The sequence below is a fragment of the Oryzias latipes genome, chromosome 5, assembly GCF_002234675.1.
Source record: "Oryzias latipes chromosome 5, ASM223467v1".
Lineage (NCBI taxonomy): Eukaryota > Metazoa > Chordata > Actinopteri > Beloniformes > Adrianichthyidae > Oryzias > Oryzias latipes.
Window position 1 is genome coordinate 3092707 of NC_019863.2, and position 26238 is coordinate 3118944.

The following is a 26238-nucleotide window of genomic DNA, read 5'->3' on the forward strand; positions in this document are numbered from 1 at the left end:
TTTATTTCCCTGCATAAGGAGAGATAATAGGTTTACCTGAAAGTAGAACTCTTATCTTGGCAAAAAGGATTAAATGAGGTGCAGACATTTGATGTGGATTCTGAAGAACTTTATTTTGTTTTCAGCGGTAAGAAAAAAAATTCACACAGTGACTGTAACTCTAAAAAAAATTAAAAGCTTTTAGAATGATAGACAGGAATTTTGAAATGAATGACAAATATTTCCCGACAAAATGGACTGTCCAACTAACTTGGTGATGAGGAGATCGAGGATTTATAAATAGAAGACGTCTCGCTCTCCACATATTATCTGATGTTGCTGACGGAGGCAAAAATCTCCCGTCTTACCACCTTTAGATGTTTCACTGAAACACTTTTTCACAGTAAAGAGAAATGGGTTTGTGTGAAAACTAAATGTATCACATACAAAACATGATTTATACAACAGAACTGTTAACATACCTAAACACACCTAAGCATTGTGGTCTGGTCCCTACCCTGCTTTTCTACCCTTGGAAGCAGAAACTAAATGATTTATAATCTACAATGGAGTGGTAAAATGGTACAAGAAGAAATGAACTGTTAAATAAACACAAAGGACAATGACAATAAACCTGTAAACATTGCATAACTTAAAGAAATTTGTCCTGCTTTTATGGACTTCAGCAAAAACAAACCCCATGCAATGACCAAAAGGCTCTTCAGTATGACAGCAGCTCCCTCAGAAGATCCCAGTGGGCAGCTCCTTGCTGAACATGCCATCCAAGTCCAGCTCTCTGCTCATGAGGTCCTCCTCAACACTCTCCAGCGCCCACTGGTGGTCGGTCAATTCTAGTGCCTCCCATTCAGCCTGGGGGACAAAGATGCATGACCAATCCATCCCATCACAGTCTTGTATTCCAGAAGTCCTCCGAGTACTCACTTTAAAAGCTTTGTTTGTGTCTGCAGGCATGGCCATGGCCGCGCCGCTCATCTGCTCCTGCATGATCCTGGACTGGTCTGCACCTGTGGAGAAGGAATCCCTTCCCGTCAGCAGCCAGAGCGGCGAACAATGAGCCGCTTTACAACAACCTCGGTACTCTTACCGTTATCTTGGCCTAAAATTAAGGAATACATGCTGCGAAGACCAAAGACGTTCAGAAAATACCAGGAAGCAGAGCTCACCCTAGATCAGGAATACAAACGCACACAACAACAAAAAACAGCAGTTAATTCCAGAATATTTTCCTTTTTTTACAATATAGGTAAATCTTGGAATAGGAATTTACCAGGAAGCATCCAAAGAGAGCAGCTCTATTCCCTGCTGCAGCATGGGCTTAAAGCGCAACGTGAGGGGAAAGGGAACCTTTGCTGTGGGGAGAAGCACAAAGCAGAGTCTTGACAATATTTTATCTGCTTAAAGTTAGACTATAACATGTATAAATTAGGTCTGCACAATAAATCACAAATTTATTGTTGGTTGAGCAGGTTGTCCAATGATCGAAGGGTCGGCGGTTCGATCCCCGCTCCCCCCAGTCAACTGATGTTGTGTCCTTGGGCAAAACACTTCACCCTCCCTGCCTCCAGTGTGGCTCCAATGTGCAATACACATATCGCAAAAGTTGGCAATAATTGCGATAAATGGTTACCTTAAATGTGCTAAAACAATCTTATGGCAGCTTGTAGTATTTAACTAATCAAATAAATCCCTTTACGTTGTTGACCAATCGGATGAAGCCCTGTTATGTTAGATGCTCACCTCCTATGTAGACGAGGGTCATTTGGAGTACAATTTAAGTTGTGTTGACTCCTATTTAAATTAAACTGTTACAGTTAAATGGAAATTACGTATTCACGGTAGTTGTTTTGCTTTTCGTTCAGGTATCGCAAGTTATATCGTCATCATAATATTAATCACCAATATCGCAAATCGTGTGTTGTCCTCATATCCTGCAGCCTTAGTGTAAATAAATAAAGACAAGTGTGCAAACTTATTACTTGTAACAAATCCAGAGAAAGTCCAGTTGATCCAGCCGCCAATGAGGATCATGGGAAGGACATTGGTGACGTTGCCTTTCATCATGTCTGTCAGCATGCTGGGATCTGTAAACAAATGAGCGAAAGGCATCGAACAACACCTTCAGTTCATTCGATCTGAGTGAAGACTCCACTCTGTAAATCGGATGCGTTTACGTTTAGCCGCATCACTTCCTGACATCCGAAACGTTAGGTCGGCGGACGTACCTGTCATGGGAGAAGGTGGGACGACTTTTCTTTTGGTCTTCTTAAAAAATCCATCCTCTTGATTATTGAAGTAGAACTTCCTCATCAGAAAAGACTAACGGAAAAGAAGATCCAAAGAAAATACAGTTTTGTTAGGTTTTCGTGAAAAGGGAGACAATTTTATAGTTTCTGCAAATTTGCCAAAAGAAAAGAAAATTAAATTTTAACCTAACATTTTGAAAATATAATATCAGCACCATCATATTATTAGGTTTTAGACTTGTTTTGGATGTCAGAGTAAGAATTTCAGTAGAAAACACTAATAGAAAATTTACAAGAAAAAATTCCAAATTTAGAAAGTTCATTCCATCAAAAGTAGGTAAGTAGGTAAACAAGTAATTGGTTTTAGAAGACTTTTTACAAATTCTCCAAGAGGATTTCTCACGAATTAAGGAAACCTTTTGGAAAATAGGGGGGGGGAATTCTGGAGGCAAGAGACCCACAACATTGCAGTTAAATGTTTATAATGAGGGTATAATACACTTTGGATGGGCAGCAATGTGCCCATAAAATAAACCCATTCCCCTCGCCAAACTGGAAATACTTATAGTGGTAACTCCTCTGATTCTTTCATTTTCTGTGTAATTCTGGAGTTTCCCCTGTAGATGATGGTAAACACCACAAAGAAATGAACATTCGTCAAGGTGCAGGAAGTCATTCTGCATCGATGTGGTGTTGGAAGTTTGTTGTTTTTCTGACGTTTTTAGGTTATCCGAGTCGGACGGTCATTCTTCCGATCATTCCTGCACCACATGAACGCAGCATTTTGTGTTTGTCCCTGATGGACATCAACCAATATGTGAAACAGGGGTTAAAAAACAAACAAACAGGAAACACAAAAAAAAATGTAAAATGTTCTGTTATAAAACACTTCTATTCATTTTCAATAAACGTTCAAGCATATTTTTAGTCCATGTGTTTTCTTCCTCTTATGAGGTGGATGACCAAATCCCTGCATGCATCTGCTCCTGGTCTGCTACATTTCTTTGTGTAGATACTGCAAAGGCCGTCACTGCACACGCCGTTTGCATGTGTTCACTTCACCATTGAACAACCTGGTTTCCACATTGGAAATGTTACAGTGTTGATATATGTGTGACGGGGCTTACTGGCATAGCTTCTACTTTGATTTCGATTCGGAACAAGGTACAGTGGACTCAGCGGACATTTGTGAGCCAACGGCAGCTTTAAGGGGTTCAAGCCCTTAATTCAGAATAATAAACTGCACTGGCAGACGTAAAGCATGTAATACCATAAACTGAACGATCTTAAAAAAATAAAAAGAGCAGAATCACTTGAATAATGTCCTGTGACAAATTGATGGTGTTTAGAGCACAGCTAGGGAGGATGTGGTACCTAAAGACAAAATCCCTCCATTTATCCACCTGTGATGACCAAGTTTGCGCATTGTTTTCTAGCAAAAACAAAGTAAGGCGTAAAATGTTAAAAAGAATTGCTTATTTTGACTTCTATTGGCCTATTTTATTTATTTCTGTGTTCAGAATTGGAAGCTCTGTCATTTGAGGTCACCAACTTTAACCTCTGGACCGTAGAAAATGGTGGTTTGTGGTCCCTACGTTGTGGACCACGAGTCAAAATGTTTGCCCACCCCCGATATAAAACCAATAATAAAACAGTCCAGTTAACAGTTGTTGTTTTTTTTTTAAATCTACAACTTTAACAATCAATTGCTGTCCTTCCATAGCATGGTGGCAGGCGGGCGCCTGTGTTTGGCAGCGGAGCCGCCGCCAGTGTGTGAATGTGTGTGCGAATGTGTGTGTGTGTGTGTGTGTGTGACTGTGTGAATGGGCCTGAGACTGTAAAGCGCTTTGGGCCTTGTAGGAAGAAAAACGCTATAAAGGGAAAACGCCATTTACCATTACACTGTGCTGATTTAAGCTTTTGGTCTGTTATGTCATTGATCTCCTTTCAAAGTAAAAGTCTAAAATCATCTACAATGCTGTTGGATGGTTTTGCACAAAGGCTTGTCAGATCCAGAAAAGCCAACACACAGGTTTTGTTGTTTTGTGGGGAGGGGGTCAGTGGCCTACCTGCTTAGGAATGTATTTTCCATTCTCCCTGAGGATTCTGCTCCGGATCAGAACCTGGCTGGATGTGGACACACAGCAGCACGTCAGTAACGGGCAGGACAGACACCAGACCGCGTCAGAAACACGTGGCGCACCTGTCAGAAACTTGCTCTAACGTCAACTTTTTGTCGCTCTGCAGCAGAATCGACACATAATGGCGAATGACCCCGACAAGAAAAGTGATGAAGACGATGGGCAGCACGACCCACAGTCTGATGTTAGAGTCCAACAGGAGCTCCGGTTCCGCCATGTCACCTGGAAGAAGGATCAAAGAAAGCAGAAAGATCAATCAGAGTCACCGACACATCTGGTCTGGTGTAGTAGCTTAATGTTTAAGGCTGTAGTCACTGGTTATTCCTTCCTCGGTGCTAGCTGTGCTAGTACACGTCATAGCCACGCTGGGAATTGACACAGACCAGGTCTATCTCGCTAAGAGTCACACGGGGACATGTCATATGTACGCGAAGTACAATGTAAAAAAAGTCTAAAGAGTTTCTACCAACCAGCTACAATCAGAAGCAGGCGCTAACGCTAATGGCGTCAGCTAGCTAGCTAACCGTCTTCCTGATGTCCGGATCACAGAAGCTGAAGAGCGTCCGCGGCGCCACCACCTCCAGAGGCTTTCTCCGTGTCCAGACAAACCGAAGACATTCACGGGGAGAGGTAGTGAAAATGCTGTGGCTCCAACGTCTGTCCGCTCTAAACCGCCGCTGCAGCCATGGCGTCGCGCTCGCTGCGGGATGACAGCAGGTTTCTGCCGAGCTGCGACATCGAGGTGAAGTCAGTGTCAGGTTGGATGACCGCTTCCTTAAACCAGGAACAAACCGAAAAACGGGATAACTTCTGAGTTTATAACTTTTTCTCTAAAACAAACAAATTAAAGGAAACTAAAAGCTATTTAAACAGTGGATGTTTTCAGCGACTACTAATAAAACAATTACTTATGTCTGATATTATATATTTCTTTAAAATTGCCTATTTAGTTTGAATCATTTATTTAGTAGACTTCCTATTGTCTAATTAAATTTATGCTCAAATATATTTGATAAAATAATCTTCAAGTGGACTTTTGCTCTAGGTTATCTGGTTCTAGTTTACAGTCTATTGGCATTCTATAAAAAAAGCTTTAAAATATATTAATTTAAAAAATATTCCATGATAATTAAATGAGATAAAGGAAAACAGGACAAGTGTCCTAAAAAAATTCAAACACAAAAACTAATTTTGTGAAAGGCTTTTATTTGTTGCTCTGAAACATTACAACCATTTTATCAGAATTTCGTTCAAACAGAATAATCCACAATATCCTCTGTAAAAATGTTAATCCAAATTCATTTCGGAAAACGTAAAGTAAGAATATTGTCGAACATCAAATCGTAAGCGAACTTCACAGCTGAGCCTTGTCTCGGTCACTGGCGCAACAGCTCCACCAACTTTCCACAAAAAATACAAACTGTATTAACCTCCAAAACATGAATGCACATTATGGGCAGTTATCTCCCCAATAACATATGCAAAAGTCTAAAAATGAATACAGCAGTGCAAGTTGTCAAGAGTCTATTTTTGTTATGGACCAACAGCTGTTCGTCCTCCTGACCAGCAGGTGGCAGCAACTACCTCACAGTTTCATTCTATCGACATCAACACGAAGAAGACGCCCGTCTTCTATAAGCGAGCTGTCAAGCCTTCCTAAAAGGTCATCGACATCAGTAAGTCATTTAATTTTTTCATTTATTTGCAAGGTTTATTAGAAGGAATTTGATTGTAAATATGTCACTTAACAAAAAATCTCGGTCTGTGTTTTTTTTTCTTGAATCGACATTATTTCTATGTCCTTCTGATTTGTTAATGTTAGGAAGGAGAATCTCATTTTGGCATCACGCGCGCGGCTCTAAAAGTGTGTTTTGCTCGTTCCTGCGCATTAAAACAGCGGGTTTGTCCTCTGCCCGGTGATGCTCTGAATGACGTCACCCATAGATCAGCAGTTTTCTCTGCACCATGGGAACTGACAGAGGGTAGGATGCTCCTAAAATCTGTGGATTTGCTTCTTCTTCTTCTGTGTGCTTGTGTGTCATTGTCTGCCTTGTGTTTCAGGCTGAGCCGCGGCGAACGCAGTGGAAGGTACGGCTCAGACGGGAGGGGAGATGATCCAGAGTGGTCCAGGCAGAAGGAGGGAAGCAGTATGGACGACAGACCCAGAGAGCTCTGTGATGAACCCAGAGAAGGAGACAGTCCAGGGGTACGACAACAAAGAGAAAGAAAACACGAGTTGCTGATTTTGAAACGTAATTTGCAACCAGTGCACTGTCTTTTATTGACTGCAACAGAGAAAACGGAAACGCCAAAGCAGTGACCAATCTGATGATGAGTATGATGGCGATTTTCCTGAGCAGGACGGCAAAATGGAAATGGAGGAGAGCAATACAATCATGCTGAGGGGTCTCCCCCCCAGCGTGACTGAGGAGGACGTAAGTATTATGATGTATAGCAACCTTTGACACTAAAAGAGTCATTTGCTCCAGTTTCTTCCAAGTCCCATGTCACCATTTAGAGACATTGTTCAGCTTTTAGATAGAGCTGCATGATATGAGGAAAACTCAGCAATTTGCAACATTAGTGTTCAATATTGCGATGACGACATAACTTGTGATACATGAACAAATAGCAAAACATCTAAATACATCCTTTCATTTTAATGCAACAGTCAACATACCTTAAATCAAACTCTGAATGACCCTCGTCTACATAGGAGGCGAGCATCAAACATATCAGAGCTCCATCTGATTGGTCAACAACGTGAATGCATCAATCCCATTGGTCAAAGGCCTTAATGGACTTACTTGATTCATTAAATCCTTCAAGCTGCCATAAGATTGTTTTAGCACATTTAAGGTAACCATTTATAGCAATTTCCGCCATCTTTTGCGATATGCGTATTGCACAGCTTGATATTGCGATAATGATGAATTTGTGATTTATCGTGCAGACCTAGTTTATTCATATTACAACAATTGAATTGCAACAGTGCTGTATTTGTTATTCATGAAAACAGCACAAAAAAGCAGCACATACTAGTTCCTTTCAAAATAAAATACACTTTGCGTCAAATAAGATCCTCCCCCTGCACAGATTTACTTTCAATTATATATATATTGCAGTTCTATACTTTAACGCCTTTGAACAGCAACTAGACACTGTTGTGCAGCAGAAGATAAGAATATCTGCTTTATACTGCTTCTATAAATCACTCTGAAAACAGTTAAGCCTCTGACCATCATCTTGCTCAGTTATCCAATGTAGGCTACATGTTCCGCTTTGAGCAAACAGGATACATTTCCACTGATGCGCACAATTTTCTGTATGTTTTGAAGATGATTTGTTTTTTGTGTATTTGTTATGCCCATTGATGGCTATTGGCATTTGAGGAATTAGCATGAATGGAAAGGGCTAGCATTTCCTAAAGCCATGTTGAAGCATCGGGTAATTGTGTCGTCAACAAAGCGTTCTACAAAGCGGTCAACAAAAGGTGTGTGTGTGTGTGTGTGTCTGTGTGTGTATATATATATGTGTGTGGAATGTATATGTAATCTTTTTATCTTGGTATTTATTCTTATCCTTTTTAATTTATTTATTTTTTATTAACTACACACTGTACCTCAACTTGTGTATTCTTGACACTGTGTATTTTTAAAGTAGTGGGTCTGTGTACGCCTTTTTACTATCTATCTATCCATCTATCCATCTATCCATCTATCCATCCATCCATCCATCCATCCATCCATCCATCCATCCATCCATCCATCCATCCATCCATCCATCCATCCATCCATCTATCTATCTATCTATCTATCTATCTATCTATCTATCTATCTATCTATCTATCTATCTATCTATCTATCTATCTATCTATCTATCTATCTATCTATCTATCTATCTATCTATCTATCTATCTATCTATCTATCTATCTATCTATCTATCTATCTATCTATCTATCTATCTATCTATCTATCCATCCATCCATCCATCCATCCATCCATCCATCCATCCATCCATCCATCCATCCATCCATCCATCCATCCATCCATCCATCCATCCATCCATCCATCCATCCATCCATCCATCCATCCATCCATCCATCCATCCATCCATCCGTCCACCCATCTGAAATCCTCTGCTATCATTGTAAGACAGATAAATGAAGTAAGACTCTGAGTTTTACCTACTTTAAAGTTGTCCTATAATTAAACGGTGTGACCGTTTTGGCTTTGAAATGCTTTGTATCTGCAGATTGGCAAGGCGCTGGAGGAGCTGCAGGGCCCCCAGCCTGTAGACATCCGCCTGATGAAGAAAAGGGCAGGTGAGTGTGACTGTTCAGAGGAGGCGCCCTTCTCCGTTGTCCCGGTCTCTCTCGTAAGCCAACTCACTTCCATTATTCCACCCTAAAGTCTGATGAATACGTAGAGGATGTTCTGTAAAAGTCTGTTTGCTTTACTCAGTCAGGTAGGAGGATAACTGCACATTTCCCATTTTTAAAGTCCTGCAAAGCTGTGTTAGACAGACGAAAGGCTCCACTTCATCCACCCTCTCTAGCTGAGTGTCTCGTTGATCTGGACTGTACCAGCCCACTGTGAGTTTGACTGTTCCATCAAAGCATTCTGACTAACACACCTCCGTCTATATTTGAATGCTGTCTCTAGGTATAAGCCGAGGTTTCGCCTTCGTGGAGTTTTATCACTTGCAAGACTCTACCCGATGGATGGAGACCAATCAGGTTGCTTCAATAATCACCAAGTTTAGAATCATTTTTGGAGATTAGAGCCCAAATTAACCAGAGGCATAGCAGTGCTGTCGGTTTTGTTGGGACATCAGAAAAGAAAAATTGTCATTTCTATATCATAATGAATGCTGAGGCATTTATTATTTTGGCATTGCAAAAAAAAAACACTAAAATAAAAATAAGTTGTTTATAATTATTTATAATTTATTTACAACACAGGAGCTTTGTACTAGCTTGCGTTTTCAGTCATTATCTTTCAGTGATTATTCCTAAAGTGATGGAGGCTTTTTTTGACTCATGAAATAAGATTTTTGAAGAAATAAGAATGGGGGAAAATGGCAGAAAAGTCAGTAAAGTCTGAATTTCCTCCCTGAAGTCATGATTTTTTTAGGTTGAGTTCAAAGGTGAAAAAATATGACTTTAAAGTCCTACTCTGACCATCTTGTGATCTATTTTCAAAGCGTTGCCAGTGGTCTTTTTATTATGATGATGCCGTTTCAGCCAAAATCCAAAAGCCTGTCGTTTTCTAGGACAAAGTTTGTGCGGAGCAGCAGGAGTTCATTTGAAGTTCGCCAAGTTTTGGGTGGGAGCAAGCCCGGAGCAAGCCCGCCCCCCCTTTCCTCTCCCCATTGGATCAGAGCAGGGAGCTTGTGGCCAGCCCAGCGTATTTTCTACGGCGCAAACAGTTTTTTTTTGTCTGATCCTGATTTTATAAAGATTTGAATTTAAAAAAAGTCAAAAATGCCACTTTAAGCTTCTTCTTTTTAAGTAAAATCTGAAAAAAGACAAATTTCATCAGAGTGGGTCTCTAAATAGAAGACTTCTGGCTTAGATTTCTGAATCAGGGCTTTAGTCAAATCTTGACCACAGTCCTAAGCGTCATCTTATGATTGGATAGTGCAAAACCCACCGTCTGCGTGTTTGTGATTAAGAGTTTTGAAGTGGGAGGGGTTTCATACTCCACAGTAGGAGGAGGTCAAACTTGGCAGGTTTCATGGTTCTGCTTAAGCTCATCTTTAGTATCAATGTATGTTTGGATCATCTGTGTGTCCAAACACTGTATTTGAGCAGTTTGTGCGTCACTGCTGTGCTTTATGCATCACTCGTTCACCTTCTTTCCCTGATAACTCGCCCCCTGCAGATTTGTTTTTTTTCTTTCTTCTCTCTGATTTGAAAATCTGACTCAAATCCTTTGGAGAAGATAGACTTTTTTTTTAGATGTATATATTATTTCTCACACTGTTCTTCAGCAAAAACAACAACGCTTAAGTCTTTTCAGTTCATGACACTGTCTCACATCTTTTTTAATTAGAACTTTATAAAGTTCTTTCGCCAGATGGTTTCATGTAACAAACCATCTGGCACGCCAGAGTAGCATGATGTTGCTTTAAGCCAACTAATTAGCTTGCCTTTTCCTTATGAAGAGTGTACTTCCTGTTCACAAACAGTCCTGCAACTTTGCGGAGGACTGATTTCCCAGCTGTTTCATGACACATTCTGCTCCAGCTCAGCCGCCTCGGCGGTGTCTCATCTCCGTTTAAGAACGGGGACGAGCTGGCAGCACCCCGGTCCCAAACACTGACTGACACTCGTATGAAGCTGCTCCCTCACCAACAGCCCAATCTTAACCACCTCAACTCCTCTCTGTTCCTGCCTTACTTCTGGAGACATCCCATCTAAGCAAACCGAGCTGCGTTGCCTGCTCCGTCCAGCCTCCTTTACCCTTTAGATGGGATCTAACCAGCTCCTGTGGTTGAAGCGTGTTGAACTTGGAGGTAACGCCTGGCTTCTGACTCCACAGAAGAAGCTGCTGATCCAGGGGAAAAGTGTTGCAGTGCAGTACAGCAACAGAAGACAAAAGTTCGAAAACTGGCTTTGCAATTCTGTGAGTGGAACGTCTCTCTGAACCATAGTGCCAAATATTTTGTGTTTTGTTGAAATAGTAAATGCCATTCATTGATTATTACAGTGTGGTCTGTACAATTTTCGCAAGAGGGTGAAGTGTTATAGGTGCGGAACCTGCAAAACCGGTGAGTTTCTTTTTTTGGGGCAGAATTTGGTGCTTTTAACAGCTTTATGCCACTTGGTCACAATCATGTTCACCCTTTTTTATTGGTGGTTTTAGGAGAATCACCTGGTGGAAATGGTCTGAATATAGAAGCCCAGCAAGCAGGAGAAATTCCCGGAGACAGTGAGTCTTACGTGTTTCACTGCTCAGATACACGAAACCTGCATTTAAATGGACCTCTCCTCATCTTCACAGCCATCATTCTGAGGAACATCGCCCCTACGTCCACAGTCGAAGGAATTCTGACTATCTTGGCGCCCTTTGCTAACCTGTCGACTAGCAATGTCCGCCTGATCAAAGACAAACAAACGGGGCAGAATAGAGGCTTTGCCTTTGTGCAGCTCTCCACTCCCTTGGTATGCCGACAAAAGCTAGAACGTATGCAGCCGGTGGGTTTCCGCTGACAGAGCGTCTTGATTCTTCTTAAAGGAAGCTTCTCAGCTGCTCACCATTCTTCAAAGCCTCCAACCGCCTCTGAAGCTGGATGGAAAAACTGTTGGCGTGGATTTTGCCAAGAGCGCTAGGAAGTGAGTCATCGCTTCTGCCGTTTCATTCATCAGCAAACGTCATGGGGCTTGTGTTGAGTGGGAATGTTGTAGGAGCCCATTTTGGCTCCACAGGGATTTCAAAATAAAGTTTTTTGTTCTGTCCAGAGATTCGGTTCAGACTGACGTTATCAGAGCCAACGCTCTGTCTGTGGCCAGCACCGCCATCGCAGCCGCTCAGTGGTCGTCCAGTCAGGTACGCGGCTTTAAGTGCTTCCCTCTGCGTTACTGCTGAAGTAACTGCATGCACGTTGATGTCATCTCTTTTGTGATTACCCTTAAAATGTAAAAAACAAAAATGAAATGGAAAATAAGGCACAGAGACCAGAACAAGCTGACAGGAAATACCAGCTTTTGACAGTTGTGGTATCTATCCACTCTCAAAATAAACTTCTTTTTGTACATTGTCTTGGTGCAGAAGGACTTCTAAGTGTGGACATCAAGACTCTTCTCAGTCAGAAATGAAAAGCTTGAAGCTATCAGGGTCACACAAACACGTTGTCATGTCTATCGTGTGTGTTTTGTAATGGCTTCATTGATGACATTTGCCTCTACTGTTTCTTTTAGTTGCCTCAGAGCTCTCGAGCCAGTGCCAGTCTCCCTGAGGGACATGCAGAGCAGACACAGGTCAGTTTGTCCCAACATTGTCTTCAAAAAGCACCGTGGCTTTATTTATTTATTGAATTATTCCCTTTTTAGAGAACAGCTAATCCCGTGTGGCCTCATCCGCCTGTTCCTGTTGCTGGAGATGGTTTACTAGGAGGTACTTTGGCATCTCAAAAGTATTTACAGAACCGTGTGCTGACATTTCTGACTTTGTCATTTGAATCTGTCTCCAGCGGCTCCAGCAGTCAAGACCATAATCCCCGCTGCTGCAGGTGTGATCGTACCCCAGACTGCTCATGTGTACCAGCCGGCTCTACAGGTCTGCAGATGAAGCCTCTCTGAGCTCCTCCAACTGGGACTAAAGATGATTAGTGTTTTTATTTCAGACCCATCAGCTTATGCTGCAACTCCAGGCATCTCAACAGGCTGCTGGCGTTTGTTCCGCATCGCCGGTGACTCCAGCATCCGCCACTGTTGACACAGCAGTCTGTGCTGGACCCACTGTAAACACAGTAGGTGAGAGCGGTTTGACTTTCTTCAAATGGTTTCTCTGAATGTTGGTGTCATACTGGCTAACATGGGAATTTTACCTGTATTTTAGCTGTTCCGGACCCTTCTGCATACCAGTATGATGAGTCATCAGGTTACTACTACAATCCACACACCGGCCTGTATTATGACTCATCTAGTCAGGTGTGTGCAGGACAATTTTGGGCATCATTTTGTGCGAAGTCCTGGGCTTTGATCGTTTTATTTGGTGTCTTATCAACAGTATTACTACGACTGCGAGACTCAGCAGTACCTGTACTGGGACAGCGAGACGCAGACATACGCTCCTGCTCCATCAGAACCTGTCTCAAACGCTGAGTCCAACGCTAACGGCCCAGCTGGTTCCTCCACCACGGCCGCCAAAGAGCCAAAAGAGAAAAAACAGAAGTTCAAGAATAAGTCTGCACAGCAGGTAGATTCCCATTCAAGAGGTCATTCACACGGCTTAAACTGCTGCGTAAAGCTGCGTGTGTGTTTGTGCTGCTTTGTAGATTGCAAAGGACATGGAGCGCTGGGCGAAAAGCTTAAATAAGCAGAAAGAAAATGTAAGGAACAACAACCAAACCTTTGGATCCTGTAGGGAGGAGGACAGAAAAGAGTCTTTGGCTGCAGATGCAGCTTTCTTCCTCTTTGAGAGGAAAGTCAACAAGGTATAAAGACGGAAAAAATCACTGAGACTTAAAGTCCCACTCCGATCATCACTTGATTTAAAAAGTGTTCTCGGTGGTCCTTTTTTATTAGGATGATGCCGATTTTAGCCAAAATCTAAAGCCTGTGTCGTTCTTTAGGACAAAGTTTCTGCAGAGCGGCAACATTTCATTAGAAATTCACCTCTGAGTTGTGGGCGGGACTATTGGGGCGGAGCAACCCCCTGGAGTCGAGAGCTCCTACATCACAAATCAACAGCATTTTTTTTCGTCTACTCTTGATTCACAACAATTTTGAGATTTTATTTTCTTTATATGTGTCCTCCATTATGAGAAAAACGCCACAAGAAGTTGTTTAAGAGACCAAAAGCACCATTTTCATCAGAGTGGGTCTTTAACCAAAATGATATTATTTCGTGATGTTTAAATTCCTTTTTATTTCAAATATCCTTGATTTTTTTTTAAGATATGTTGTGGCTGTCGTTCTTTAAATTGGATTTAAGATCCAAGTTTTCCTTTCACATAGTAAGTTATTTGCTCTTTTTACGACAGACTGGAGGTTTTGAGGTTTCTGATCTCATCGGAGAACATGTCCAGATCCCTGAACTGGACGCTTCAACAAAGGTTTGATGCCTTTTGCCTCAATGTTCCACGTTTATGGATGATCTATGAGACTTTTGTGTGCGCCGTGAATGTTAAGGGCGATGCAGATCCTGTTCGTGTCGTGGAAAGTGACCAAGAGGAGAGCGGTATGGAAAGATTAGAAGGTGAGGAGGAGAAACTGACAGACTGGAAGAAGCTGCTCTGCCTGCTGTGTCGCCGGCAGTTCCCCACCAAAGAGGCTCTGCTGCGTCACCAGCAGCTCTCTGACCTCCACAAGGTGAGGATATGAAACAGCAGGCAGCAAGTAGCTATTAATATTCTGCACCCTGCCATCTGCCTCATGCAAAAGACATGCCTGTGATGTCCAACAGCTCCGGATTGCAGAAATTTAGTTTCATTCATTTCTTTCAAATAGCTCGATTTAATAATTTAAAGCAGGGATGTTTGAACTTTTTGCATAGAAGGTCCGATTTGGTGAATTACAAATGTGTGAGGGGCAACCATTATCGGCCTGCATTCTTTGAACCCTTATAATAACAATACATGCAAATGATTATTTAATACAATGTTTTAGCTATGGGATACTTTTCACATAGAACAGAATTATATCTGAATACGTTGTTACCAAAATGACTGAATTACTGATTTGAAAGCCAGAACTAAAGAAAGAAAAAGTATGTCTGGAAAAAAAGGTCATCAAAAATGGGTTCATATAAAATGTTGTGAGGGACCTTGGGAGCATTTCGGGCAGGCAACTCAGGCAGGCGTTTACTTCGGTTACTCCCCTAGGCGGTTCAGTTAATCAACTCACCTGTTCAGCGTCCTATTTAAGTCCAGGTGTGTAAGCTCTTTGTAGCTCTTTTACTGCAGCACTGCGTTCTTCGCCCCACCCTCCTCCCCGGCTTCCACCTGTGAGCTCCGTTAGGGGTAGTTATTACCCAAAGGTGTATGGCAATTTGTCTCATGGAATTGCACGGAGTCTTATGCCAAACTAAAAGAATGTGAAATGCCAATTATAAAGGAATGTGAACTAAGAGTAATGCGAAATACCAACTTAGAGGAATGCGAATTGCTAACTTGGAGAAATACGAATTGGCGTATACTTGTACTTATATAGCGCCTTTCTTCCTACAAGGACAAAGCACTTTACAGTCACGGACCCATTCACCCAGTCACACACACATTCACTCACACATTCACACACTGGTGGCGGCTCCGCTGCCAAACACAGGCGCCCGCCTCCCACCAGAGGCAAGGTGGGGTTCAGTGTCTTGCCCAAAGACACTTCGACTCATGGGCGTGCAAGGCGGGAATCGAACCTGCAATCTTACGATCATGGGTCGACCGCCCTTCCGCTGCACCACGGCCGCCCCAAATTGCTAACTTAAAGGAATGTGAAAGCTAAAAGATGTTAAAAAAAATATTATTATTACTGCATGAGTTGTCTGACTGAAATATATTTTTCACTATTAAATGCTAACTGTAAACCTCTAAATGTGAATCTTGTGAACACAAATATTAATATTATTCACAGCTACAAAACATTGGTGTTGAATATAGACACAAACCGGTTCATTTCATTACAGTCCAAGTTTTAGATATGAGCTAGAAGGGGTCACAGAAGGGTTCCACCACAGTGTTGCCCCATGTTTACAACGGCTGATGACGGAATGGAGCCAATCCCAATCAAGAAAGTGTCCACACAGTTCTTAGAAAGTGCTGGGGGCCGCATATTATTGATTTTATGAAAGGAGCCTGCAGGCTGGTAAAAATGTGCCCATAGGACAGACTTTGGACATGCCCGATATAAAGGTTGCAAACCAAAAATGATTTGTTAGAATGATGGCCTCACGTTTGACTCCAAACAGTGCTTATAGTTGACTGGATCTCTTGGTTAACCCCTGTGCTATCTTGTGGGGATTACATGAAATCTTTCCACCTTTATCCACCTTTGTCATGGTAGGGAGAACACGTCAATGTAAGGGTGGGGTCATCTAAGATAGCGCAAGGGTTATTAAGATCTCTGGCCTCTTTGAGGCTTTGAGGGCCTTTTCAGTCACTGAAAGGCCCTCTCTCTTTTTATTGATCTTATTTCAAGATTTGATAGTGATGACGTTGTTTCCTTCTTGAGGGGTAACTGGAAAACTGTCATTTATCTGACTTTTCATGATAGTTTTTTGTTGATCTGCTGTAAAATTTTCTTTTGTCTCAGCAAAACCTGGACATTCAGAAAAGGTCAAAACTGTCAGAAACGGAGCTGGAGGATTTGGAGAGAAAAGAGGCGGAGGTACGAGGCACAGAACCACAACTTGTTGTGCATATTTATCACTGCAGGAATGTGAGTAATGAAGGTTTTCGTCCACAGCTGAAATACAGAGACAGAGCTGCAGAAAGAAGGGAGAAATACGGCGTCACTGAACCTCCTGCACCAAAAAGGAAATTCTATCAAGCTTCTGCTCCAGTTGTGTAAGTTAAAACTGGGGAGTGTCACTGCGAGCGTCATCTGAGAGCTTTGATCTCATCCTGTCATTTTTTAATCAACAGAAACTACGAACAGCCCACTAAAGATGGCTTGACGAGCGACAACATTGGGAGTAAAATGTTACAGGCAATGGGCTGGCAGGAAGGCAGGGGTTTGGGGCGCCACCAACAGGGCATCACGACTCCCATCGCGGTGAGTCAACGCACGCCGTCCATCCAGGCCTCCTTCACTATTTTCCTCGTGTAATTAGCAGCGTTACACGAGGGGTTGCCGCCTGCCTGTCTCTCCTAACGATGGCCTTCACGTCTCCCCACAGGCTTCATTAAGAGCAAAGGGCACAGGCTTAGGAAGCAAAGGAAGCTCCTATGAGCTGTCTCCGTCTGACACCTACAAGGATGCTGTTCGCAAGGCCATGTTTGCACGCTTCACAGAGATAGAATGAACCTAAAAGGTGAAGAAAATGCATTCTGAACTGTGAAAAAGTATTCCCTCTATGTAAAAAAGAACTTCAGTTGTTTTGTTTTTGGAATCTCTTTTTTGTTAATAGCTGCATATTTTGTCACAGAGTGTAATTGTAAAATGAAGCTTTTTAAATTATGTGCGTTTAATGTTAAAATTGTCCTCGTTGGTCACCCATAAGCCCTTTTTTCTGTCTACTTTTCTGAGAAAACAGTGGACTATTATAAACTACAAAGTCGTGCACTCTGCCAGTCAACCACAGTAACGGCTACGTATGTACAGATCCGCGGGCTTCAGCTGCTCAATAAAAGCCGTTCTGATCTTTTATTGTCTGAGTGAATGTTTCATTTTGACGTGCGCTTCCTTTATGTGGCACAGATCAGCAGGTGCCTGTGTGGTGCACTATTTGTCTTTCTCTGTGAAAAATCTCATCCCATCTGTTTTTTTCTAAACAGGGCATTCCTCTTTACATTTTAAAATGACTTTTACTTATTTCCCATCAAATATAAAAATTGGGTTATTGTGTAAACGCCTAATCAGATCAACAGTCTCCCCTCCCTCCTGTCTTAGGACACACAGCAGTTGTCATCAGTAGACTGTCAGGCAAAGAGGAGATTAAGACCACAGATATTTATAATCCTTGTTTTTTATTTCAGCTGCTCCCTTTAGGGGTCGCCACAACAAATCATTTGCATCCATCCAACCTTCTCCTCACTTACACCAACCATCCTCATACATATGAGGTTCATCCATGAACCTCCTCTTTCCTGGTAGCTCCAACCTCAGCATCCTTCTACCAACATCATCACTGTTCCTCCTTTCAAATCATCTGCAGCTGCTTTATCTTCAGAACATCTACCATGATCTGTTCCTCTGATGGATTCATCCCTTATCCATCCTGGCACCTTCATCTCTGCTGCCTCCAGCTCTGCCTCCTGTCTCTGCATCAGTCTCCTAACTAACAACCTGGCTGCTCTCACCACAGTCCTCCACACCTTTCCTTTCATTCTTGATGACACTCTTTAGTCACACATCACACCTGAAACCTTCCTCCACCTTTTCAAACCTTCTTGTACACGCATCTCCACCTCTTTCCCACGCTCTCTGTTGTTCTGGACTGTTGACCCTCTCCACCTCTGCTCCCTGTAACCTCACCTTTCCACTTCAGTTCCTCCCATCCACTCATAGAAACTCTGTCTTGCTACAACTGACCTTTATTCTTCTCCTTTCTTGAATAAACATCCACCTTTGTAGACATTCCTCCACCTCCTCTCTGCTCTTACTACAGATCACAATGTCATCTGCAAACATCATTATCCACAGAGACTCCCGTCTAACCATCTGTCAGTCTGTCCATCACCACAGCAAACAAGAAGCTGATGGTTGGTGCAGTCCCACCTCCACCTTGAACTCCCCTGTCCCACCTACAGAACAAATCACTTCCAGCTCTCATCAATCAACTACTTCAACGTTCTTCTCTGTAACTCCAGACTTCCTCAGCTCCTCTCTCTGGATTCTGTCATAAACTTTCTCCAGATCTACAAACGCAGCTCCTTCCGGCCCTTCTGATCTCCTCCAGAAACATCCTCAAAGCAAAAACTGCATCTATGGTTGTCTTTCTATGCTTTCTTGTTCACTTCTGAGATCAGTCTGCTTCCACTTCAATGTCTTCCTCATTTCATCCTTCTTGATTTCTGCTACTTCCTGCTTTAAGACATCCACGTCTTCTTCTCTGCGGTCTCTAACGCTTTCCTCATTCATCACCTCTTCTCCTTCCATCATTCCATCACACTTGCGGAATCTGTCTACATATTTCCATCCCTGTTCTTGATCACCTGCTGCAAGAAACACATATGCGTATTTATAGTCCAGCAACTAGAATCTGCTAGAAAACTTAAACATTCAATATTATTATCGGGGTTTCTGGAGGAGTCGACACGCAAGATTGTGTTTAGACCACATGACCTGCAAAGAGGATATCAAATCGTATCTTGGCTGTCTGCTCACACATGAAACTCAACGGAGAAGATTAAAGAAGCTTGTAGAGGCAGAATGACAGCTCTGATCTGCCTGTTGATTAACACTGCAGCACAGAAACACTTGTGAATGCCTCCTCAGTTTAGCTTACCAGAATCTGCTCCCTTTGCCACTTTGCATAAAGCTGTCAGCTGCTACAGAGATGCTTAAGGAAGAGGCTTAAATGTGTGTCTGATGATCTAAATGAACAAAGAAGAGGAACATTGGTATTTTTCAGATTTGCTTAATACATTGCATTTATTTATGTATTTTTTTATTCAGCACACAAATAGCTTCATAACATAAGTCAAGATAATAAAACTGAAGGTAAACTGGGACGTAAAGCGTCCATGGAAGTGGGAAAAAGTCACAAAGACTTATGTTGAGATCACCCCCTGATAGGCAAAGGACAAAGAATTAAGGAAAAAAAGATCAAGGAATAAAAAAGAAACAATTTTCATAGAATATTTAATATTTGGCCATCACTCTTGATTTTGTAAATGGACAAGGAGTTTGCAGTGAATCAAATCAAACAAACTTTATCTATAAAAAAGCACTTCTCATACCATGCACAACTTGAAGCTTTTAAATAAAAACATACACAATATTACAATAAAAACCCAACCCACCCTTCACCCTTTCTACTCCCCCCCGTCAGCACATACAACACATGACCCCACACACAATGAATACTTAGGAGCCTGTTTTGTTGAATGGTGTTGAATTTGGGGATTGAAGGTGACGTAATTATTTATGTGTGAAGGCCATCTGGTATTGTAAAGTATTGTAAAGTGCACTATAAACAAACGGTCTGGTGAAAATTAATGTTTAGTATCCTTCATTTTGAATTAAAAAGGTGCACTGTGTGTATTCCATTTGGAGAAAATTGCAATTTTCACAAACTTTTTTGCAGTAACATGATTTTGAATAAGTAGCCAGTAAAAGTTAAGTAAGGGTAGACTAGACTATAATATATATACATAATACTATAACATACTAGATAAACCAGAGGATGACCATTGAAAATCATGCCAAGGGATTTAGGAATTCTTTGCATATGTTCTTTCCACCCCAATTTGTCATCCATCCATACACCTAAGAAACACACTTTTGTTATATTAACGTTGTTCATATGGATTTTTACAAGGTCCTTATTCTATTTTTTACTTCCAGTAAAAAGCATGTAATTAGTTTAACTTAATTTTAAAGATAACTTACAGTCAGGACCATAAATATTTGGACAGAGACACATTCTCTCTCATTTAGTTTCTGTACATTACCACAGGGAATTTTAAATAAAACAACTCAGATGCCATTGAATTGCAGACTTTCAGCTTTTATTCCATGGATTGAACAAAAAGATTGCATAAAAATGTGAAAAACAAAAAAGCTTTTTTTGAACACAATCCCTCAGTAAAGAGCAGCCGGTTAGTAGTGGTGTAAATAAAAGCAATATCATTTATGTAGACATCGAATACAGTCTTTGTGCCAATTTTGACATGCTTTTACTTAAAATCATGTTTGAGATTGTAAATGATGCATTATAAAACTGACTTCAGACATAAATGAACGTTCTGTGTCCCAGCAGGCAGGTTTTCCTCCATAACTCCCTTCAATACGTTCTCATACACTTAGCTTAGAAACTGATAAAGCGTCAACATTTTCTTGCAGTAAAAGTTTTTCCTCGTGAAATGATCCCAAAGTCTTTATTTGCCTTATTGGTTTAAATCTGCTTTAGAGAATTTGGGGTCATTCTCAAATGTGAACATGCACATCTGATGATGTGGTGAATTAGAGTCCACTGCCCATGTCAGAGTAGTTACAAAGTTAGTAAAAGATCACTGCAGATCTCTGAGATGGACAGGAATACGTAGAAACGTATTCAGAGTTTTCAAAGTTTCTAATGGAATAAATCTGTATTGGTTCTCTGATCAGACTGCAACGTTAAGATAAGTAATGAGGGATGGAGAACATTGCTTTGACTGCTGATAATCTAAGTGGTCGTCACTTTGAATACTGATCATTTCATATAGAGATGAAAGAAGTTTGCAACCAATCGTGCTTTTGGGACAGACTTTTAATTCAGATAATGTTTGCTTTGTACTCACTCACCAAAGCTGTGTCTGATTGGATGAAATAAAGAATGAAATGGTTTTTTCAAGCAATGGAAGTTTGAAATATAGTTTATTGCTTTTTGTTCATTGGTAAGGCCAATTTCACTGCAAGGTATTTCAAAATAAAATGAGCTATACTCCCAAATGGAGTCAGACAAAAGAAAATGATGTTTGTTCTTCTACATCACACAAAACAACAAGAACAACAACAGTAATATAATAATCACAACAACGACAAAAAAAATGTAATTGGTTCCAAAATCCTATTTCCTGTCCGAACTGATCCACATCGGTTTTAGGAATATTTTTAGTAATATGAGGTGAAAACCATTTCAGTAATACCATTCCTATTGTCCACCCCGTTGTGGGGTTTATAACAAGATGAACAGGTTCCAGAGAAATGTTCCTTGTGAGACAGATTTAGAGATTTATTACAATGATTTGAAGTGTCATCAAGAAACCACAGAAGTGTTCTGATAGAATCTGTTGATTTCACTCTACCGTCTGACCGGTACGGCCACACCGCCCCGGACTTATCTGATCTCAGAGTCACACAGCCACTACGTACATTTTGTGTGAAAAATTCACCAATGAAAATTAGTCATACAGGAATTTACATGAGAAAAAGTGAAAAAGTTGTGGTCTTTACGTAAAATCTTCCCAGATGTATCTTAAATGAACAAGGATAAAACAAAAGAAGTACAAATAAACTACACAAAGTACATGTAAATCAATGAAGAACTTGAACCGTGTGTGATTATTGTGCTGTCTTTATGCATTCATTGGTGATTTGTCTGTCAATTACACAATTTGAACGTGATATGTACGCCGTATATGTCATATGAAAGTTATACATCAGTGGTACATACGAGAAAAGTCTATTGGACGAACGGGGAACGGTTGTCATGGTGCAGGGTGGCTCGAGAGCCGGTTGGACCCAGACGCAGAGGCGGAGGCATGAGGATCAGAGTCTAGAGGGTTTAATGAACAAACAAAAGGCGCTGCAGAGCAGGATGACAAAACTAAACAAAACTCACTGTGGCGTGGAACAAGAAACGAGGAACATGGCATGACAAGGACAACCAGGACAGGAATAACTAATGGACCAACACTGGAGGAAGGCAGAGACAAGACTTATATACAGACAGGGCAGACAAGACACAGGTGGACACGATCAGGGCTGATGGGGACCAAAGGAAGTAAAACTCAAGAAAACAGACAAGACAGGAGACTTTCAAAATAAAACAGGAAACAGAAACAAGACAGAACAAGGACCAAAAACAAGACAAGTTCAAATCATGACAACGGTCGTGGAAAGCCACAAATTTGCATATCCATCTTGTATAAATCAAGCACAGTTGCGTAAAATTGACGCAATAATTACATACAATATGCATAAAACAGGCATAAACTGCAGAATTCTCAACCGATCAAAAATTTTAAATAGTTAGAAAACCGAATTCATGTAAAGACCCGTTGGCCGAAATCCTCGACGGTCATCTACAGTGACAAATGACGAACACAAGAAACACCATTGAATTATGGACTGTATATCATGCATGTCTCACAAAAGACAGAAATTTCATACACGGAAAATGTGCAAAGAGGCTGTGTGACATGGCCTTTATAGGAGGGTTAGACCAGGTTGGTCCTGGCTTGCATGTGAATACCACAAGGAGGCCCTTCCCAATATTTCCATGAGCAGGTCCCAAGTTTGGGTAAATCCAGAGGGTTGGCTCAGAAAGACCCTCCACTGTAAGAACCAAATCACAAGTGCACACATGGTGGGATCTTTTTCTTGTTACAACCCTTGAATGAAGCAGCCAACAGGAAAATTTAAACCAAGTCTTCCGTTAAATTATTTTCCCAATTTTTTTTTACCAATAAAAAAAAAACTCATGTCACAGACTACATCTTTAGTGTTTTAGTCATTCATATAAGTGAAGAGTGAATGTTTTTGTGAGCTTGTAGCCTGTTCAGCTATTCCATTGGAAGAATATTATAATGAGGTAACAATTATTTCTGCAAAATGTAAATTGGGTTTTCATATTTGTTTTTTCACATTGTTTTTGATTTTTCTCACTAATCCAAAGTACATATTGTTCAAAGTTGTGTTTGTCTTCATCCTTAATGTTTGTGATTGTTTCTGCAGGGATCAAAACAGAAATACATCTGAGACTAAACTCAGAACAAACACTCTTCAGACCGGGACCCACACTGCTGAAATGTTTGTCTCATGCAGCTAAGTCACTTTAAAACTGCAGGCCAGCTGTCCAAACACAGAAACCTGCATTCAAAACCCAAAGGACCAAACATCAGGACTTTAGAAGTATTTCTCATTCAAGTTATTTTTATTTATTTGTCTCCCAATGACTTTGGATGATCCTTCAACTCAGTTCCTTTGTCTTTCTGTGCTTTTAGAGATAATCAAATGACAAAATAGACAATACTTGGTAGTTTTGCCCTTATTGGAAAACTAGCTTCATTGCTAATTAAATTAAAATCCACCCAAAAAGGCTGGAGCTGTTCTATTGGGCCTGGAAACCAAGGCAGAGGTGACAGGTGGCTCTCTGGTTATTTTTTGTGGAGGTTTCCAGCTTAGTTTTGCCAGCAGCAGCGGCGAGTTCTTGATGCAGACAGAGAACCGCGTCCTCGACACAATGTGTCATTTCAGAGGCTGTTTCAGTTGAATTGGGGCTTCGGAGTTTGAAGCTGGGTACAATCAGATGGTGTTTCCACGGGGCTGGGAGCCTCACTCCTGCTGGTGAAAGTGTCAGAAGCTGTGGACAACAGAGAAGTTGACAGAGGTTGGGGGCATGGAACTCTCTGTAGAATAAACAAGATCAAAATAATTCCTCAAAAATGTCTTCATTTCATCATTTAAATGAAGTGGCCTAACCAGCAACCCACATCACAACTATCCATCTGAAATAAAATGATAAGGGGCATTCTGGGTATTTTTCTGTCTTTATTGTAATTACAGGACTTGACCATTGGAAAAATATTTCTGCCGTACAAATTCAGTACACTAAATTAGTCTGGTAGAAGTGGGAAACGGGTTGCACACACGGTGGTTAGCGTTCTTGCCTCGTAGCGTGAAGGCCCTGGTTTGAATCCCCACTTTGGATGTTCACATGGCGCATATGTGGGTTCTCTCCAGATTCCTCCCAACGTCCAAAAATATGCTTCATAGGTTAATTTGTATCACTTAACCCTTGTGCTATCTTAGATGATCCCCCCCTTGCATTTACGTGTTCTTCCTACCATGACAAAGGTGGATAAAGGTGGAAAGATTTCATGTAATCCATGGACACCAGTGAAGATCACAAATCATTGAAGAAAAAAGGTTCAGAGCACTGTCTAGTGGGTCTAGATGACCCAACTCCCAATGTTAAAGTGCCTAGGATAGCACAAGGGTTACACTGTACCTTAGTGTGGTGGACAGGTGACCTGTCCTAGGTGAACCCAATGATAACTGGGAAAGGCTCCAGCAACACTGTGACCCTGAAAGGAATGAAGTGAAAGGTGCTAAAAGCAGGAAGTAAGACACGATCTTCTGATTTAAAAATCTGGACTTGACTCTGGACGTTAGTCTTTGGCTTTAGTCAATCCTCAAAGACCTCCTCAGAACGTTCGCACAAAGACAAAAGCAGACAACAGGGAGGGAGAGAGTGCAGCCCCACAACAATATTATCTTTGCGGCTTCCGCCCTTTCGCACACTGACCTTCTTCTGGGTTTGGGCCTCAAAGTTTCAGCTGGAGCGTCTCTTTGGGAAATTCCTCCCGCAGAGGCGAATAATGTCCAGGATGACTGCAAAGTTATGTGCACCTGTGAGTGCATGTGAGTGCATGTGTGCACGTGCACACTTCAAAACAGCCTCTTTGATAGCAGATGGGCAGGTCTGTGTTTGTATGTGTAGGAGAGGGGACACTGTGAACTTTCTCAGATGATTGAAGTCTGGACAGAATAACAAACAATGTAAATCCTCTGGTATGACAGATGTCTCCTCTTGATAAATGCTTCTGCAACTCTTTGTAGTTTCTGTTCTGCAGGCAATCATTTACAATCTCTGGGATTTTTTTATTAATTTGAATTTGATAGTGTTAAAAACTGTGGTACAAAATGTCTTCAGAGAAAAATGATTTTGTTTCATATTTCAGGGACTTTTGTCTCTGTTTTTGACAAAAAAAAATAATCACACGTAAAATGTAACCATGGAATTTCTCTCTTTTCTCTACAAAACAATTTAAACACTTTTTGTAAAGCTGATGTAAAACAGTTCTATTCTTTCAGACTATTCAGAAGATTTCAAAAATAAGTCGATCAATACATCCAGAAGTTATTCCATTTTCTCTTCCTAACAGGACACAATCCTTCCATTCTTCCCCCTAATTTCTAAAAGTACAGTTGGAAGCAACGTCTCCTGCAGTCAGTTATTTTAGAGAAGAGACTTCTACCTTCAAATTTAGACAGACGGACGTTCGGAGGGACGAAAGTATGGAAGGATAAATGGGCGGTTGGAAGGACGGACAGAGGAACGGATGAATGGAGGGACGAACGGACGGGTTGACAGAGGGACATAAAGAACTGACAGAGAAGCGGGCAGGCAGACAGAGACAAATGGAGGAAAGACTGAGGGAAAGGCAGACGGACGGACAGACAGACATACAGCCAAGCTGAACAGACAGGCAGATGGAGGTATGAGTGTATGGAGGGACAGATAATGGATGGATGGACAGACAGACAGACCGACGGTCTGGGGTTGGAAGTGCGATGGGACGGTTGAAGGACAGAGGGATGGATGTATGGACAGACAGAGAAACAAGCAGGCAGTCAGATGAAGGGACAGACAGACAGACATTACAGCCAAGCGGACAGCCAGGCCCTGTGAGGAAAATTCTTTCATTTCAGCCAGCGGTTAAGCTTCTAAAGCAGAGCAGGTTAGATGCATTGGAGGAACACAATTGAACACTTTCAGGAAGAAGTTAAATTAAATGTTGTCAGATGGTGAATAAAAAG

General features: G+C 41.4%; 2 protein-coding genes across 4 annotated transcripts; one reads left to right on the forward strand and one right to left on the reverse strand.

Moving 5' to 3' along the window:
* Positions 1 to 87: 87 nt before the first annotated feature.
* On the reverse strand, positions 88 to 5133 carry LOC101173295 (ER membrane protein complex subunit 3). 2 transcript variants are annotated; one of them, XM_020703020.2, is made up of 9 exons: positions 4855 to 5133; positions 4447 to 4606; positions 4313 to 4370; positions 2223 to 2316; positions 1977 to 2081; positions 1268 to 1349; positions 1085 to 1164; positions 922 to 1004; positions 88 to 849 (listed from the first exon to the last, which is right to left on the reverse strand). In XM_020703020.2, the coding sequence occupies exons 2-9, from the start codon at positions 4599 to 4601 to the stop codon at positions 721 to 723; spliced, it is 786 nt and encodes a 261-aa protein (XP_020558679.1). In that variant the 5' UTR covers positions 4602 to 4606; positions 4855 to 5133; the 3' UTR covers positions 88 to 720. The 2 variants fall into 2 exon arrangements, with proteins under 2 accessions (XP_020558679.1, XP_011472953.1); XM_011474651.3 differs by having other exon boundaries at positions 4909 to 5132.
* Positions 5134 to 5958: 825 nt separating this feature from the next.
* LOC101169440 (RNA-binding protein 5-B) lies at positions 5959 to 17413 on the forward strand. 2 transcript variants are annotated; one of them, XM_011474653.3, is made up of 25 exons: positions 5959 to 6060; positions 6207 to 6366; positions 6446 to 6590; positions 6679 to 6819; positions 8640 to 8709; positions 9050 to 9123; positions 10931 to 11014; positions 11099 to 11159; positions 11255 to 11320; positions 11393 to 11553; positions 11627 to 11724; positions 11851 to 11938; positions 12310 to 12369; positions 12442 to 12505; positions 12582 to 12667; positions 12735 to 12864; positions 12950 to 13041; positions 13121 to 13309; positions 13389 to 13547; positions 14097 to 14168; positions 14245 to 14424; positions 16360 to 16434; positions 16513 to 16613; positions 16692 to 16821; positions 16946 to 17413. In XM_011474653.3, exons 2-25 carry the CDS (start codon positions 6350 to 6352, stop codon positions 17069 to 17071), a joined length of 2469 nt encoding a protein of 822 aa, XP_011472955.1. In that variant the 5' UTR covers positions 5959 to 6060; positions 6207 to 6349; the 3' UTR covers positions 17072 to 17413. The 2 variants fall into 2 exon arrangements, with proteins under 2 accessions (XP_011472955.1, XP_011472954.1); XM_011474652.3 differs by having other exon boundaries at positions 5962 to 6060; positions 6282 to 6366; positions 16946 to 17378.
* Positions 17414 to 26238: the final 8825 nt, after the last annotated feature.

Coding starts and splice junctions, on each gene's coding strand:
- LOC101173295 (XM_020703020.2), bottom strand. CDS start 4,601: ATGGCGGAACCGGAGCTCCTGTTGGACTCTAACATCAGACTGTGGGTC. Junction 4,371..4,446: donor TTAGAGCAAGTTTCTGACAG/GTGCGCCACGTG, acceptor GTCCACATCCAG/CCAGGTTCTGATCCGGAGCA. Junction 1,005..1,084: donor AATTTTAGGCCAAGATAACG/GTAAGAGTACCG, acceptor CCTTCTCCACAG/GTGCAGACCAGTCCAGGATC.
- LOC101169440 (XM_011474653.3), top strand. Junction 11,939..12,309: donor CTCAGTGGTCGTCCAGTCAG/GTACGCGGCTTT, acceptor TGTTTCTTTTAG/TTGCCTCAGAGCTCTCGAGC. Junction 16,822..16,945: donor GCATCACGACTCCCATCGCG/GTGAGTCAACGC, acceptor GTCTCCCCACAG/GCTTCATTAAGAGCAAAGGG.